General features: G+C 40.4%; 1 protein-coding gene across 1 annotated transcript in view; it reads left to right on the top strand.

Moving 5' to 3' along the window:
• ryk (receptor like tyrosine kinase) overlaps positions 1–16163 on the top strand; it is a 35057-nt gene extending 18894 nt beyond the window's left edge. Inside the window, exons 8-16 of the mRNA XM_053322501.1 lie at positions 483–566; positions 2349–2474; positions 7533–7619; positions 8414–8483; positions 9193–9325; positions 10878–10987; positions 11105–11264; positions 12738–12874; positions 15260–16163. Of these exons, the coding sequence (XP_053178476.1) occupies positions 483–566; positions 2349–2474; positions 7533–7619; positions 8414–8483; positions 9193–9325; positions 10878–10987; positions 11105–11264; positions 12738–12874; positions 15260–15371 (1019 nt within the window). The 3' untranslated portion in view covers positions 15372–16163. The remainder of the gene's footprint in view (positions 1–482; positions 567–2348; positions 2475–7532; positions 7620–8413; positions 8484–9192; positions 9326–10877; positions 10988–11104; positions 11265–12737; positions 12875–15259) is intronic.
• Positions 16164–17988: the final 1825 nt, after the last annotated feature.

A 17988-nucleotide genomic window follows, 5' to 3' on the forward strand; every position in this document is an offset into this window, starting at 1 on the left:
GAAATAATGATGATATAACAACTGTCACTTTGGAGACCTGTGGTTCAGTTTTGGAACCCATGGAAAAGCACACAGCTGTTTGTGTGCCTTATTGTATGATCCATCATCACCCTCTTGTGGACACATCTCACTTCCTGTGCATTGTGTTTGACCCGCCTGCTTTTTTTCCTTATGTCTTATGCTTTGCTGATTGTGATTATTTGCTCCACCATCCACCCATTTTTACCCAAGTCCTGATGGGCAGGTTTACCCAACTTGCAAGCATGCCTGGTTTGATGGATGTTTTTTTGAAGAAAAGAGAAAAAAAACAAAAAGAAAAAAAAAAGACAACTAGAGAAGACATCCATTCATTCATACAGGTCATGTTGTAATTTGAGTGATCTATCCATTAAATCAATACTTTCTGATTCTCTCCCACCCTCCTTCCGTCCCTCCCTCCACTCCCTCCCCCCACTCCCTCCCCCCTCTCCTCCTGTCATCAGACAATCACCCTGGTTCTGCACCCATACTCCAGCTTGCTGCCTCCTCCTTCCAAAATGCTGGTGCTCCCCCTCATGAAACCAAAAGTAAGTTCCAGTGAGAGACGAATGAAGGACTCTTAAACACTGTTATCCTCATGTGCACCGTAATAATGAACTGTAACCCTTAAACTATGTTTTGTTTGCAGTTTTTTTTTCTCTGGACTTTACACTGCTTAGATAAACACTGTATTTGTTTGCATTTCTATACCCTTATCTCCTAGTTTGTGCAGTGTGAGTAGAAAAAGTAAAAAGTACTTCCTCACAGGCATTAAATCATGTGAAGGTTTCTCTTCCTCGTGGTAACTGGTTTGATCCTAAACAATCCTGGCTCACGCATCTCACCTGCTTTATATACTAACCTTCTCTGTCACCTTTGTCAACTTTGTGTTGTGTGTTAATGTAACTTACACATATAGGTTTTTAGACATTTGGAATTAAAAAAACCTCACAAATCTGTGCAATCATCAAGTGCTGAAACAATAGTTGATCAACAGAAAATATCAATTAATGGTCATTATCTGGTTCTATCTTCCAAACTGTGAGGATTTGCTGTCTCTTTCTGTTTTATATCATTTTTTGATATCTCTGGGTTTACACTGCTGGTCGGACAAAACAAGTGGGCTCTGAGAATTGATGATCAAATTCATATAATACTCTTGAACCGAACACAACAGCAACCATCATATATTTTTTTTTCACTTCTGTGTGCTCAGTCAGGTTTAGCTGTGTTTACTCAGACCTTTAGGAATTCATTTAAAATCATCTTCAAATCTACCCCTGGTATTCATTTAAGCAGACCCAAGCTGTGTCCCAAAACCATGCTATATACTAACTAAAAGCAGGTTTTGAGAGTTTAGAGTGGGTGAAGTCCAACTTCATATATATTTTGATGTCTTATGTACAAAACTACAAAAACACAATACTATAACTACACAGTCGCTATGGATTTGAAAACGCGACTAATTATTGTTTAGACCATTTAGCAGGGTTCCTTTTTGTTTTTGCCAGAAAGCTGTGTCATTACCTTGTTTGTAGTGTTTTTCATTGTTATATTATTATTGACTGCTGTACTTTTTGTTGCTCGGTATTGACAGTAAACTGTGCTCTTAGTTTGACCCCTTGAGGGCAGCATTGGCCTGTGCAGTAGTATGCCTTATTATACAGCTACACATGCTACAGCAGAGATTTAAATCATGTCTGCACCATTTGTTCTCCTTTTTTGTTGTATCATTTTAACATTAAAGCTTAATATTGAGTTTTCAAATCCAGCTCACAACTCGCATAAACAACATGCATTTATCCTTCAGTCATGGCCTCTAAATGTATCTGGAGGTTGTCTGATTGTGAGTTTAACCTTTTCTATATTCATTTCATCTAAGCAACTTCTCACAGTTCACATGGACACATGGAATGTGTTGATATAAAGAGGTCATGTTTACACTGTTTTGTTCATCTGTGTGCATGTTTGTATCCAGACTCGCTCCTATCTCAGTAACCCAACAGCTATTGACTGTGTGTATATTGAGAGGTTATGTAATGGAGGTACTGTAATACAGGACCTTGCATGAGCTTTGATGCAACATGTGAAGGTACTGTACATGTCCTGCTGACTATTTTTCTTGTAATTGCTTCAGTTCTTTGAATTCAAACAAGTGCTCTGGTTTTTAGAAGAAACCTCTGTCAGAAAGAAATGAGGTCAAATCTGATGTAAAGCAGAAGTTCCCCAGGTTGTTGTGAAAAGACCTGTCACTCAGTTTTGAAAGTGTTTGATTTACATTTGGTTCATATGTGCCTTTAATGTAAGTATGTAATTTTCTCTCCTCACAGGCTACCCATCTCTCCGCATTGAGAAGAATGACCTGAGAAGTGTTACGCTAATGGAGGCAAAAGCCAAAGTGAAAGACATTGCCATTTCGAGGGAGAGGGTCACATTGCGAGATGTCTTGCATGAAGGTACTTGTTTTGTCCAACCATGACCTATAATATGTTAGTATAGTATGTTCTTCAGAAGGATCTGAATATTATTTGAAGAATTTCACTGAAAAGTGGAACACAAATATTCAGAGTCTGGCCTCCAAGAAGTGCTGAGCAAAGATTGTGTCATAGAGCGTGGTTAACATTTCTTCCCCTTTCTTTGCTCTAGATTGGTATTAACCTACACATACTTCATAATCTGGGTTACCTAGTATCTTTTGCACCATGTATACCTAGTATTAAAATAAATCTTTGGGTGATCAGGGCCTGAATTTACCAAGGATATGAAAACTACCCTTAAGAATTGAACAAAGATCATATATTATAAATAATGTAAAATACAAGGAGATGCCCAAAAATACAAATAAAACAGAGCAATAAAACACATCATCACCAATACCAAAACAGAGTGACAATGATTTCAGAATTAACTTGCATACTTCAAAGATGATGAGAGAGAAAATCCCAAGAATATTAATTAATATGTAAACACTCATATCTATTTGTCTTATTCTGAAAAAATGTTATTCATGAACAGAGGGGCGAAGGCTTCCTGGCAGTTTGACAAGGTCATCAGTTGTCAACCTTTATGTGACACTCTCAAGTGTTAATTTACAACAGCTAACACTACTACAGACTAAATAGATCAATCAAAGTAAGTTTGTTAATTTTTATTATAAATATATATGTTGTAGGCGTTTTAAACCTTTATTGCATAGTGACAGTGTAGAGAGTAGATAGGAAACAGAAGGGGGAAGAGATAGCAACAAAGGTCAACACCAAAATTGAACCACAGACTTAATGTGGCATGCGTCTCAACTAGTAGTCTACCGCGGATTGCAGATTTTGTTCATTCGTTAAAATAATTCTTTAAAGTCTGTGCAAAGCAACAATAAATATGTGTTCTGAGTGTGTGACACCACAGAAAACGTGTAATTAACCACCCACCCAAATTTAAATGATTAAAAACTCACAAAGTATATAAAGTTAGGTTTGAAAAATCCATGAAAGAGTACTGAAAGCACAGCCAAGCTGAGCAAACAATGCTCATACCAAACTCCCATATAAAAATTCACAATTTCAAATAGGCCTTGTTTGTTGGTGTCCAACATGAATCCATCCATCCATTTTCCAATGCTTATCCGTGACAGGGTAGCAGTGGCATTAGCTTTAATAAGGAAACCCAGACATCCTTGTGCCCAGCCACACCTTAAATACCTCCTGTTGTATCCCAAAGTGTCCCCAGGCCAGGGATGATAAGTAATCCTTCCAGCATGTGCTTGGTCTGCCCTGGAGTCTCCTACCAGTTGGACATGCCCATAACACCTGTAGAGGGAGGAAGAGCTCAGCTCTTTCAGCATTCACCACAACGTTTCAGTAGAACACCCACATTATTGCTAATGCGGCACTGATCTGGTTGTCGATCTCATGTTCTATCTCACCCTTACTCATGAATAAGATACTTGAACCTTTGGAGGTGAGTCGAACCAGTGTGTTAAAGCCAACAAAACCACATCCTCTGCATAAAGCTGAGAAGCAATCCTGAGGTCTCGATACTGGACACATTCTGTCTATTAAACTCAAACAGAATTGGTTACAAAGGATGACCATGGCGGAGCCCCACACACACTGAGAACGAGTCTGACATACTGCAGAGAATAAGAACACAGCTCTCACAGCAGTTGTATGTAGACCAAATGACTCACAGCAATGGCGCCAGTATCCCTTACTCCTGCAGCACCACCAACAAGGTGCCCTGAGGGACAGGGTTGTAAGCACACGTAGACTGCAGACGTGCAAACCCCTTGACCCCTCAGGTATCCTTGCAAGTGTGAAGAGCTGGTCCACTGTTCCACGGCCAGGACGGAATCCGCATTGTTCCTCCTGAATCCATGGTTTGACAGTGGGCTGAAACTTCCTTTCCAGCACCCTGGCATGAGCTTAGTAATGTGATCCCTTGATAGTTGGAGCACACCCTCTGGTCCCCTTTTTTTGAAAATGGGAACCACACTCCTGATCTGCCAGTTCAACAGAACTGTCCCGGACCCCCATGTGACATTGCAGAGGCGTGCCAGCCACGACAGCCCAACAATGTTTAGCATCTCAGGGTGAATCTCATCTGCACCCAGCGCCTTGCCACTGAGGGACTTTCTGACTACCTCAAAGACCTCTGCCCGGGATATGGGTGTGGTTTCCCCAGAGTCATCCAACTCTTCCTCCCCCATAGAGGGCATGTTGGTCAGATTTAGGGAGAGGATTGTGAATATCCCAACACCGGGAAAAGAAGAAAGGTTCCACCCCCTCTCCAGGAGTTTGGTTGCAGAGCCGGTGCTGTGCGTAGAAGCCAGCCTAACTATATCTATTTGGTGCCACTCCACCTCTTGCGCTACAATTCCAAAACATTCTGAACACAGAAATGGTGAAAAACAGTTTAACACTCTAACTCCACAGTTTAGTACTACGTAGTTCTTAGTATTTTCATGTTTTTCAGCAATTATTTTCTAATATGTATCATGTTTTTAAAAGAAACCTCTTACTCTCATATTGATATGTGAAATAAATAAGTAGATGAAGTTAAAGGAAACTGCTTAAAATAGAAATACAATGAAAACCATAAGTATGGACGAAAGCCTGCTGCTAGAAGACGAGGTATATAGAAATACACACTAAGTGATAATGGTCACATAAAACAAAGGTGCCTGTGTTAACATCATTAAGTTTTTGTATTTAAAACTCAGTTACAGTCGTTTCTGACATTGTCAGAATGCCTGGGTGTGGAACGAGTAAGACAATACATCCACTGTCAGTTTTAGGAGATAATAGCATCACCTTAGGACAAAGGTTCATGCCATGATGAAGAATGATTGTTGAAGAACCTTCTTAATTACAACAATCATCAACATTTTTACTGCTATAGCTGTTAGCACTTGTGAGCTGTGGCAATCTTTTATGTTACAGATTTGGAAACGGATGCAAGGAAAATTCAGAGGTTGCTAAACATAACATAGCACGTTCTTGAGTCTGATATGGCAAACACTGCACACAAGCCAGACAGTACACAAAGCTGAAGTATAGTACTGTAATGTTGGAATGAACATGCCAATCTGCAGTGCATATACTGGAATATGTATTTAATTAATCAGTTGTACGTTTGTATGAATGAACCTTTTTTTTTTAAATATTATTTTAAAATATTATTTCTTGTCATGGTGTGATGATCTTGTATAGGGATTTGTCTCTTTGCTGCACTTATTTCAACACTTGTACAAAGCAAAAATGTACTTAGACACACTACTATAATCCTGATATATTGTGTGTCTACAGGAAAAGGGCAGCATTCATGTCCACAGCTCACTGTCTCATTTTTCATCACAAAGTCATAGCATGCCTCATCATATCCGTGCCAATCAAAACCATGAACCGAAAATAGTGCAGCTTTACTTATATCATCCGTTGGCAGCAAACCTTAGATATCAAAGTTTCTAAAGCTTTTCTTTGGCCTTGTTTCAAAGATGAACATAGCTATTTGGACATCAGTTTAGCTCTGTCAGTCTTTCTCACTTTAGATGCGGGCCAACTCTGAAGAAGAGTCAGCAACATCATGGATAGATGGTACTGAACAAGACTGTACTTCACTGTCTGGAGATTTGCCCACACTGGGGTTTAGTGTAGCTGTGTGAATTATGTAATGACTGAATACAGCACAATGGAGGAGAAAACTGGGTGGTGATGGTTTGTTTTTTTAAAATGCCACTTAAACCATAAACCATCCACACCTTCTGTGGTCATTGCTGTCAGGTAGTTGACAAATGTGTAGCTCAAATATTTATTTTAACTTCTTCTAAAAAGCTGTTCACTCAATACAGCATTTGTTTTCTAAAACCCAACTTTAATTTGGCCCTGTTGTCACATTTTTCATGGTTAGGATGTATAACAAATATATCTCAACGCCAGGTCAAACCTCTGCATAGCTTCTATGTTAATCATTTATCATGCTATTTGTTGATGTTTGTAACTATGCCATGAATGTGTCAAATCTGTCTTTGAATGGACAGTTTTTAATGTACTTCATGTCACTTGACCATTGCCAAAGCTGCTGAGCATTTTCACTGCTTTTTGTTCTTGGGTGTTATGCATTTCTTGTTGTATTTGTTAGTCATCATCATGAGTGTGAAGGTCTGGTTTCAGTTGATGATGTAAATGTTGATACTAGTTAATGCACTTCAGCTTTAAAGCTCAAAGTACAATATCAGTATTATCAGATTGCTCCACAACCAGCTGTAAGTCAACATACTTGCAAGCAGCTTTCATTCACTCATGTCAATCTGACTTGACTTGGTTGACGCCAGTGCAATCAATTATCCACATATATCAGATCCGACATAAAAATGACAACAAAATGCAACATAAATATTAAAAACAGGAGAGAGAACAGCCAAGAAATATCAAATACAAGACACACCAGGCCAATTCTGAGAGAATGTTGAACTCGGAGGTAGTGGGGTTCTGTTCTCGGGAGCGAGCAGGTCCAGACAGGTAAGCGCGGGAGGGAGACAGTTAAACACTAACCCTGTTGTTATGCTTCATCTCCTCTCTTGTTGAAACACAAGGCCTAGCTGGCCTTGGGGCGCAGAGTTCTTTCTGAGTTTATGTTGATGGTTTATGTTCTTAAATGCCATTTTACCTCAGTAAAGTCCCGGAGCAACGCAGTGACAGTTTAGACAAAGAAGATGATGAACACGCTCACTTGGCCTTTCCACCTCGTACGTATGTCTGAATTGGTCTAAGTGATGAAAGGTCTTCTGAGCTCCAGTGAATCACTCTTGTTTTGGCTCACGTCAGCGAGACAACAGCCAAAACTGTCTAATCCCATTAAGAGACAAAGCACATTTAAGCAGAAGGCTGTCCACCTCTGTCCACAGATCAACCAGCCATGACATTTTGATCTTTGAATGCAATGCCTCTGGCTCTCTTCTCCTTCCCTATTCCTCCAATAAAAAGCTGTGTATGCGTGTTTGTGTGTGTGTCTTCAAACAGGCACATTTGGCCGCATCTTTCATGGCGTGCTGCTGGACGAGAAGGACCCTACTAAGGAAAAGCAGGTCTTTGTGAAGACAGTGAAAGGTATGCACCACATCCTGCTTGTAATGCACAGCTGCAAAGTAATCAAAATATTGTCTTGGGAAGATGTAATATGAATGATAAAAGGTCATTAGAGTGGAACCAGGCACACAGTTCATTTGACAATGCGGGTTGTTTTTGTGCATGTGTGTACAATGAGTCCTGATGGTGAACCACTTTTCTAATGACTTCAGCAGATGGCCCTACACAGTGTCAGTCCAGTAAACAAGCACACAAGTGTGACTATAAAATTATTAGTCTTAATCATGCTGCAAGGTTTGCATGCCAGTTAAAAGACTCATTTATGCAGGACTGTCAGGTTCTTTGTTAGCAGCATGTGTCAGCTTTCTCTGCCAGTTGCCTTCTGACCTCTCCATTCTCTCGTGTTTACTCAGGGAGGGGTGGATACGGCTCTGCGAACAATGTCCTCATGCCAGTCTTGGCTTTGTTAAACTCTAAACTTCCTCATCATGCGCCTTTTGGGAAGGGAACAATACCGCTTTCCATAAGTACTAGACGATGGCAAAGCTGCATACACAGATTAAAAAGCGAGCCTCAGTGAGCTTGGCACAAGTCTGTTTTCCTCTGAAGTTTCCCACTACAGATGACTTTTGGCAGAGGTGCAGGAAAACAGATGAAAATCAAACACTGCACGGGGTCAGAGAGTAAATAAATTGTATCTTTGACTTATAAGGGGCTACTGCACACACCAACGGTTTGGCAGAGATGTTGAGGTCAGTGTCGTTTTGCCACATCACTCAGTTATTAACCAGATTGTCTCTGATTCAACTCTTCAGATCATGCGTCTGAGGTGCAGGTGACCATGATGCTGACTGAAAGTTGCAAGCTTCGTGGGCTTCATCATAGGTGAGTAGTCACACACAAAAATCCCATCTGTGTAATTTTGCCATTTTATTTATCAGCAATTGACACAATACCACATACAAACCCAACATTGTGTGCATCCTAGACCACAAGGCCACCGTCACACACCCACAGTAATAAACCTGTGTCGGTTTCTCCAGCGTCACGTTTGTACACTTTTGCATCATATCGTAGCGCAGCAGTGAAAAAGTTTGGTTTACTCCTAACCCAACATGTATTCCGTCAGAGCAGTTCCTGTGGTCGTCCCTTTAAATGGCTCGGTTTAAAACGCTGATGAAAGAACACCGCAGATTTTTTCTATGTTATTTCACAGAAATCAGTTTTGATAGTAGGGGTTGTGCTCTAAATGCACTGATTGTAAACTTACACTATCATTAGTTTATGAACTGTGACCTCAAATTTAACGAGATTCTTGGATCTCCACTGTACTTTCTTTATGTGGAAAAAAATTGTCGTCATGTCAGCCCACACCTTCCTCTTTCTTCTCTTTGAAGTAATCCCTTCGATAAGATTGACGGACACTTCCTCTCCAACAGTTTAGCAATGTTGTAGATGACCCTTGCTGTACACTATCATATTCCATGAGCTCAGAGCTAAACTCATATGACATATGTATGTCAAAATTATAGATGATTTCACACACTTCTGTTCCTGTTCCTGTTCCTCACGCAGTCTCACCCTCCACTTTCAGAAACTTGCTGCCTATCAGTCACGTATGCACAGAGGATGGAGAGAAACCTATGGTGCTGTTGCCTTTCATGGCTTGGGGGAACCTCAAGCTGTTCTTGCGGCAGTGCAAGCTAGCCGAAGCTAACAACCCACAGGTGAGACCGCAGCTCAAACAAAAAACAAGCAAAAAACCTCTCTTATTAAGCTATTAAGATAAATACCTCAATTCAAGCCTTGCATGGCAGTACATTAAGACTTCTATTAAACTATTAAACTAAATTCCCCAAATTGGAAGAAGAGTCAAATTCAATCCCCACTACTGTTTACACTGTTATTAGAAGGACTGTTGATACAGTCATAAAGGCGGTGCTCAGGGCAAACTGAGATTTTTATTCGCTATGTAAAGACAATCAGGCTTTTGTACATGCTAACCTCAGGGAGTCTTAAATGTGCTTGGCAAAAGCCACAGCACAGATCCAACCAGACTTATCAGCTCCAACATACTGATGTAGCAAACACTCAGCAATCACAAGATGAAGCTTGCCATCCATTTACATTAATCAAAACCCTCTTTTGTAAAGTTTCAGGTAACGCAGCAGCACCTTTCGGTCTCAGCAATCTCATTATGTGCTTTTGGCGGTGGTAGGAGACAAAGACATAGTCATTACGGTGTGCTGTTGCAATAAACATCAGGCTATAAATCAGAAATGCATCAGTATGGGCGGAGATAAAGTTCTCTGTAAAACACTAAAGGAGCACAACACTACAGTGTGCCATTCATCTAAAGGTGAACATCTGGTTTTGAAAGTGTAACTGCTATTAGGAAAAAAAGAAAAGTGGCATGTTTGATGTTTTCCACAGTTTCCACTTATAGCTGAAGTTACTCTCCAGGGTGGATTCTGCAGGGTGGATACTGCAGGGTGGGTTCAGAGAGCTCAACTGTCCGTACCAGCCACACACATCTCAAATTTTCTTGAATTGCTGCCTTGAATGCTCTTATCTCTGTTCAGTGGCTGCCAAGACTGTGCTTTTGCCATGTTGTGGGTTTTAATTAATTTAAGTTGCATTGCACAGCCGTCCTCTGTCAGATAAGATTAAACAGACAAATATCTGCTCTGTCTGTGCTGCAGCTGATGCAGCCCACTGAATTCGATTGGATATATTATATGATACCGTTGCCTCAGGAGCTCTCTTTACACGTTTCCTTTCAAGCTTTAGAGGATGTTTATATATATATTACAGCATAAAGACCTGCCTTACTCTGTCAGTTGTTTCCTCAGCCCTGCACCAGTCAGGGGGTGCACACCTGCTGGCTCACTATTGTCTCCAAAACCTTCAGTAGCTCCAAGCACAAAACAAACAACTTTCTTTAATGTCAGAGTCTGGCTCAAACCTCTGAGAGACTTTCTGAGTCATGTAACACAGACAGTTTTCCCTCAGGTCTTCCTCCACACTGATAATAATGTTTTCTTAGATCTCAATATCAATGTAATCTGTAGCTTGTCAACATTATAATCATCCTAAGATTTTCATTTGAAGACCAAAGTAGTCCTCGCATTTTTTGCCCCACAACTCCAAGGCAATAAGAGCAGTTTGAGCACGGTAAAATCTCATCATTTCAGCTCTCCTCTCCACACTCCGCACTTTTTTTTCCTTTTTTTTTCCTGTCTCATTGTCTTTCTCTCTCTTCCCCTCATTTCCTTTCAGGCGATCTCTCAACAAGACTTGGTCTACATGGCTATCCAGATTGCATGCGGGATGAGCTACCTGGCTCGCAGGGAGGTCATACACAAAGACCTCGCCGCCAGGAACTGCGTGTAAGTGTCCCTGACCCGGCACAGATCTGTCCTCATTTCTCCCCTTCAGCTTTCAGGTGACTTGGTTAGGAATTTAATTAGAAAAATAAAGCGTCTGAATTTTCTCTCTCACAACAGCATTGACGACAACATGCAGGTAAAGATCACAGACAACGCTCTTGCCCGAGACCTGTTTCCCATGGATTACCACTGTCTGGGGGATAATGAGAACAGGCCCGTCCGCTGGATGGCCCTGGAAAGCTTGCTCAACAACGACTTTTCTAGTGCCAGCGATGTGGTAAGACCTGCACTCAGCAATATACAGTATATTTTATCACCCCCATGCAACCACACAGTGTATTCGTCATGAACCTGACATGAACCTCTACCGTCCCTTAAGAGTTTTTAACCGATTTAAAAAAGATTCTTCCAGGAGCCACGATACAGTAAATGGTGATACAGGAAATGGTACCAATTGTGTTGAAGCCATTCTTAGACGCTTGGTCAGAAGGAAGGGAGGTGCAGCGTGGTGTGCCATGTGTCTCTGGTTCTTCCCTCTTTCCTGTCTCAGGATAGTACGAACGGGTGCAGCAGAGACAGTCGGGAAGTTTAACAGATCCTCAAGAGACACCAATCTAGACAGGCAGTGTGCCCCAGCCAGACAAGCCTCCGCCCCTCTGCATTCCTCTTCTGATCACACCGCTTCATGGCAACCCCCTCCAACCCCCTCCCTTCTTCTGCACGTACAGTTAACAGACCTGGCATTAACAGCCACCTAAGCTTTTAGGGGAAGTCCAGATTAGAACCTGGAACTGTAGCATCAGCGCAGCATCACATACGCCATGGTTACGCACATACACACTCTATACCTTTTATGTCAGTGGTTCTGCACATTGAACAGTGGGCCGGACAGAATGAGAAACTGACTATTGACAAGTTGAGGCCTTGCTGGGAATGTTTGGCAGCACACACTTACGGGGAAACGGGGAGGATTACTGTATGACACTGTCTTTCCTCTGCAAACCCTCCCATCATCATCCTGCCCTTTGTCTACAATCACTCCCTTCACTTCCTTTTAAAGGCCTCGTGTCCTCCATTAAAGGTTATGACACACTTAACATAATACAATGGAAGACAAGCCCTCACTTTCCAGATATCATTTGTGTTGTGCGCATCAGTCACTGTCAGGTAAGTCCAGCGCTGCCCAGATACTTAAGATAAAAATTAGCGCGACTCCTTAAATTCCATTATAAACAAGTGTAGGGTCAGCACCTTCTGGAAGCACTTCCATTTTCGGGAGTGACCTTAAATATGTGTTAATAACAAGAGTTCCACTTGTTAACACGAATAGGGAAATACTTCTTTTTCCTTGTTTCCTCCTCCGCGGTCCTCTCAAAAACACATGAAGGGCGGAAGCTCACTGACACGAGAGCTCGAACCCAAACCCACAACAGTTTCTCTAAACACAGCAGCCACCCTACTGTTTACTCTCAGCCTCTTAACAAAAAAAACCCTCCGCAATGATTTATATTATGTATAAATTTTTCAGCATTATTTCCTCACATTGTTCATGTGGAACATTTTGTATGTGAATGCGAGCCGGCACCGTCGGCCTTCCGGACTCTGGATAGAAATAGAGGCTTTTTTTTATCCAATGATGATAAAATGTTAAAGAACAACTGGCCGTGTTTGGGAATACGCAGGAAGTGTTGTAAATATAAATGTTGATCGATGGTGTGGCTGGTAACCACGTGTCTGTGTGTTTTCACAGTGGGCTTTCGGAGTGACGCTGTGGGAACTGATGACTCTGGGTCAGACGCCGTACGTGGACATCGACCCGTTTGAGATGTCTGCCTACCTGAAGGACGGCTACAGAATAGCACAGCCAATCAACTGTCCAGATGAACTGTACGTGGATTGATGGAGAACGCACACGCACACACGCACACACACACACACACATGAACAAACGAACATGCACTCATTATATTTTCTAAGATCTGGATCTTATTTGTTGACAGTTGCTGAGAATTTGACAAAAGTCTCACAGTTGTCATGTCTACTGTATACAGAGATTTAAACCTGTTCTGCTGCTAGTAGAAGGTCATCAATTTATCAGTTTAAATATTCTTAGAAGCTATACCTAAGCTGGAAAGACAGTGAGGCTGTATCACTTTATAAATGTTAAACACATTACAAAGAACTATAGACATTACAAATCCCCAAGTTTTACTGTGTGGATTTGAGGAATTTATTTTAGTGGTGATTAACATTAAAAACCTCTTTTATAGGATTAACTTGACTGCACAAAGAATATATGACAGTAGTAGTAGTAGTAGTAGTAATAGTAGCAGTAGTGTGATATAACTATTTCCTATAATAAGGAAAAACTATTTTTAAAAAGCATAAAACTGACTTTAAAAAGTATAATAATTAATCAACAAACATATGTAATCAGAAGGATTAATTAAAACTGATGAAATAACAGCAGTCAGTAAAATATTATAAGGAACAAGCAAACGGATACATTTAATGACTTAACATTGTGTGTTACAGTTAGAATAAGTGTCAGCTGGCCTTGACTGGTTACACTATCAGTCACCTTAATGTAGTATTGTTTTTTTAATCAGTGACCAAAATGAAGTGCTTCAGTCACTTTGATGATTACAGGATGTGTTCATGCCTTTTCCTTCTCATTATTCTGATTATTAACACAAGCACATACTGTTTAGCAGTATCCAGCCTTGTTATTGCGGACGTCCCAAACAAAACAGTGTTTATGTGATCTGAAAGCTGAATCATACTGAAATGTTCAGCAGCTACCACTGTTAACACGATGCTTATCAACATCCTGCAACTGTCAAGAAGAGGGAGCAGCCTGTGTCCCAGAGACGTCATTACCCACTACACAGTTATTATTTACAGAGCGTTTCTTCACCATCCAGTTTGCAACAGACTGTCACCGTCTCACTGCTGGTTAATAACAGGGCTGCAGTGGTGGACCACCCCGGTGGTTTCAGCCTCTGTGACGCATGAATGACTGAAATCAGTGAGGGTTCAAGATGTTGGGTGGTAAACCCAGACAGGTGTTGTGCATCAGTCTGAACACGGGCAGCTTTGACTTTATACAGAAGACCCCAAATTATTGACAACTGACAACTCTGAGGCACATGGTTTAAAATACAGCTAGTATTTTATTTTCATTATAAACATTCCATTGGTTTTGGCATTTCTTTTCACCTTCATGCTGACGATACACAGCTGTCAGTCCTCGCTTCTTTTTCCAACAGCACTAAAGTTCCTGTCAGAAACCCAGGTGTGCTGTATGATTCCAACCTTACTTTTTGAAGTGCTCAGGAGCAACTTCATCCAATTTAGTTCTTACTGTTATTAAAGAAGCATCTCTGAAATCTTTCCATTGCTGAATTTTACGAGGAGCAGGATATGTATCACACACTAAGATTTCCTAATGTTTGGAATATTGAACATTTTTCCCAATAAGCATGAATCAATAAAATTTAGCAGGAATCAAATTGCGAAAGACATCACATTCCTCTGTTTTCCTGTATGTTCACTACTACTACTGTTAGCTACTTGTGTTCTGATAGGATTACAATTTAAGGAGTACAGCATCATGGTATTTGGATGAAGAATTATTTGTGCTCACTTGTTTTGACAGTTCAGTCTCCCAAAAGAATACAAAATCTCTGTGTTGGGAAAAGCCTGAAAGTATTGAATCTTCTCAAAGAACTCAGTGATGCTCAAACATACACGTAATAATTACCTGAGATTTGTTGAATAACTGAACACAGTTTCCTTCTGGATACAATAGGTGGTGATGTGAAAGCTTCCTTTCCCAAATTATTCAAGGTTGTAAAGTAAAACATTTAAGGTCACGCATTGATTAAGAAATGATTTTATCTCATACATTTATATCAGCGCTGCACAGGCAGCTCCTGTTTGAGGACAATACGTCGTGTACTGTAGGTGTAATCATGTAATGCTCTGAGCCCCAAGCCAGATCTAGATTTTAGTTGCATGTCACCCTCCTTCTCCCCAACCCCCCCGTGCACTTTGTTTTTTTCACACACAATACAGTTGAAAATGCACATGGACAAACACAGAGGTTGATGTTATCAGGCACCACATCACATTTCAGCCATAGAGCAGTTTAAATGTCACATATTTCTTCCACTGCTTTTCAAGCTTTACACATCTTTTCTCTTTAATCCCCGCAAATATTTAATTGGACCCGTCTCTTGTCCCCCCCCCCCCCCCCCCCCTGTGTTGCAGGTTTGCAGTAATGGCCTGCTGCTGGGCCCTGGACCCAGAGGAGAGGCCCAAGTTTCAGCAGCTTGTTCAGTGTCTCACAGAGTTCCACGCAGCTTTGGGGGCTTATGTGTGAAAACAACAGCTTTTATTTTAAATTTTTTTTGTTTTGTTTTTTCCTCTCCCTTCAAGAACAGCAACACTAGAAGCAGACGGACACTACTCATAAGGAATACATGTATGAAACTGTGCCTTATCAGACGACAGAGCAGACTTGAGCACCACGATTGAATTTTGTACAGTTGTTTGGAGTTTTTATATAGTTGAATTACCTTTTTACAGCATAGCAAAGTAAAAATGGTTTTGTTGTCAAAGTTGTATATGGACTTTTTTGTTAAATATTGTTTCATATGCTTTGAAAGCGTATAGAAATGGCAATTAACGGTGCTCTCTTTTTGCTAAGAGGACCGGAATGATGGAAATATGTATAACACATGAACATTTACAGACATTTATGTGCCATTGAACAATTGACGACAACCTGGTTTTAAACACAGTATTTTTTCTGCAGTTTTGTAACTTTAGTGAAGCGGTGTAAAGTGTAGTTTGGATGAACAGCAGAATGATTTAGGTACCAAAGTAGACTTTAAGGGCTTCATTTTGTATATGTAACCATATTCTCAAACACATAGCTTCACCCTGCACCAAAAAGGCTCCACCTTGGTACGAGGAGAAAGCAGCTTTGCGTTCGTCGAGCGGCAAACGACCAGCTTTCTTCACACGGTACTGTTTGATTCGGATTAAGATTAATTGTCCTTTTCCTCTGATTGATGGTGCCAACGCTCAGCGGGGTCAACACATCCCGTGGTGAGATCAACACCTGCAGAGCTACAGGAAATATATGAACTTCATTTTTTTTTTTTTTTTTTTTTTTTAAAGACAACCAGAGTGATTTTTGGACCCTGATCTCAGTTATTGGAACGCCACCACCCTTCTCCTCTTTTCTACCTTGTGTTTTTTTCACTATCACACCCTTCCAACCTGGTGTATCATGACTTTTCTATTTTATAAGCTTGATTGTTCTGCGTCAGAACACAACTCTTCACAGTTTTTTGTTTTGTTTTGTTTTTTTTGTGAATAACTAGAACATTTAATAATCACTGTGAACACACACAAAACTGCCTACCACCTTGGTCTAATCTTATTCTCACACCTTTTAACATCTTTGTGATGTGTTTTTACGATCACTGCATGTTGAATTAAGGTTGTAAACTTCCCGAATTCGTATCCACAAATTAAATGTCATCTTTTAAATATAGAATGTCTTATTTTTTTTATTCTGGTTTCATAAAAAGCACACCGTATATCACAATCACTCCCCTCATTGTGTTAGGGAAGAATACCTGATAACACATTTATGTTTGTTTTACACCACCAAAGCCACAGTGAAAGCCAAGTGTTTGGGTACAGTGTTTTTCTGTTTAGCCTGCAACATTCAAACCACAGTGACGCCTTTTTTTTTTTTTGTTCAGCCACGCCAAATGTCCACTTTGTTGATAGAGGAGAGAAAGAGCTCAAAGCCATTTATCTGACTATTTGAATTGCCAAATAAGGATCGGTGTGTACGTAACACAAGAGCACTGTTATGGATTCTTCGCTCTTAGTTTTACTGCTGAACTCAACTTGCTTTTGTTTTTCCTCTGTAGCTTTAGGCTGAGGTCGATGTCACATGAACACAGCACTTCTTCATGATGGCGTAATGGAAAGTTATGTAAAATCTAATTTGTGCAGAATCCTTAAATCTCTTGCTTCACAACTCCTCATCTTTACATGCAGGCAGTTATATTTGTGGTGCAATTTATGTAGAAAACTGAAGGAAGAATCCACCTCAAGACAGTAAAAATAATCAGTAAGCATTATTGCAACACCTGTACATTTTTAAGGTCATGCTTCATGACTTCCCTGGAAAAAAAAAGTGTTGACAATTTACCTTGAATTTCATGGATTCCTACTGTATATGTTTTTGTGTGGTTGGGTTGCCCTTTTCCATGCAGTGTTCTTAGTTCTTAGAATATCCAGCAAAGTGTCAGTGGTGTGAAGTCACACAGAGACATTTCCACACAGGTACGGCAGCACTCAGACTACATCCTTTCAAAATATCATCTGTCATCGTTGGGTTTCTGCTCTACACAGTTCTACGATTTCCTCACCGACAGCAGTCATAATAAGCAGACCATAATGCAATGCAGCCACAGGACATGTTGAGTAAGTGGACACTCTCATCACCGGACTGACGTTTGTGTCACAATACTGTAACTTTCAAACAGGCATGACATGAGTGGAGCATAGCAGAAGACCTGTAGGTCAACTGAAATAATCAAATATTGTGTTTGGCACCTTGTCATTTTCAACTTTTTGACAACTGTTGGTTTTGGCCGTGTAGCCAAAATATTTGAATTAACAATTATGTCTAGTTTTATTGAGTAATCTCAATAGTTTTGCTTGGACCATTCCATATCCCACATTTGAGGGTTTTTTTGTTTTAAATTCTGCAAACTTATTCAGAGAACTGTGAAACTCTAATACAAACAAGCCCTCTGTTTTACTTGAAGTCAAATGTTAAAGATATATGCTCTCCTTTAGAGTTTCTAGCTTTGCTTTCAGTATTTAAGTTTGGACCTGCCTTTGTTGTTGTGATTTAATTCCTAATTCACATGGTGTTTCTACATCCACCAGTATTTAATGACACCCCT

Source organism: Scomber japonicus, chromosome 7 (assembly GCF_027409825.1).
Source record: "Scomber japonicus isolate fScoJap1 chromosome 7, fScoJap1.pri, whole genome shotgun sequence".
Classification (NCBI taxonomy): Eukaryota; Metazoa; Chordata; class Actinopteri; order Scombriformes; family Scombridae; genus Scomber; species Scomber japonicus.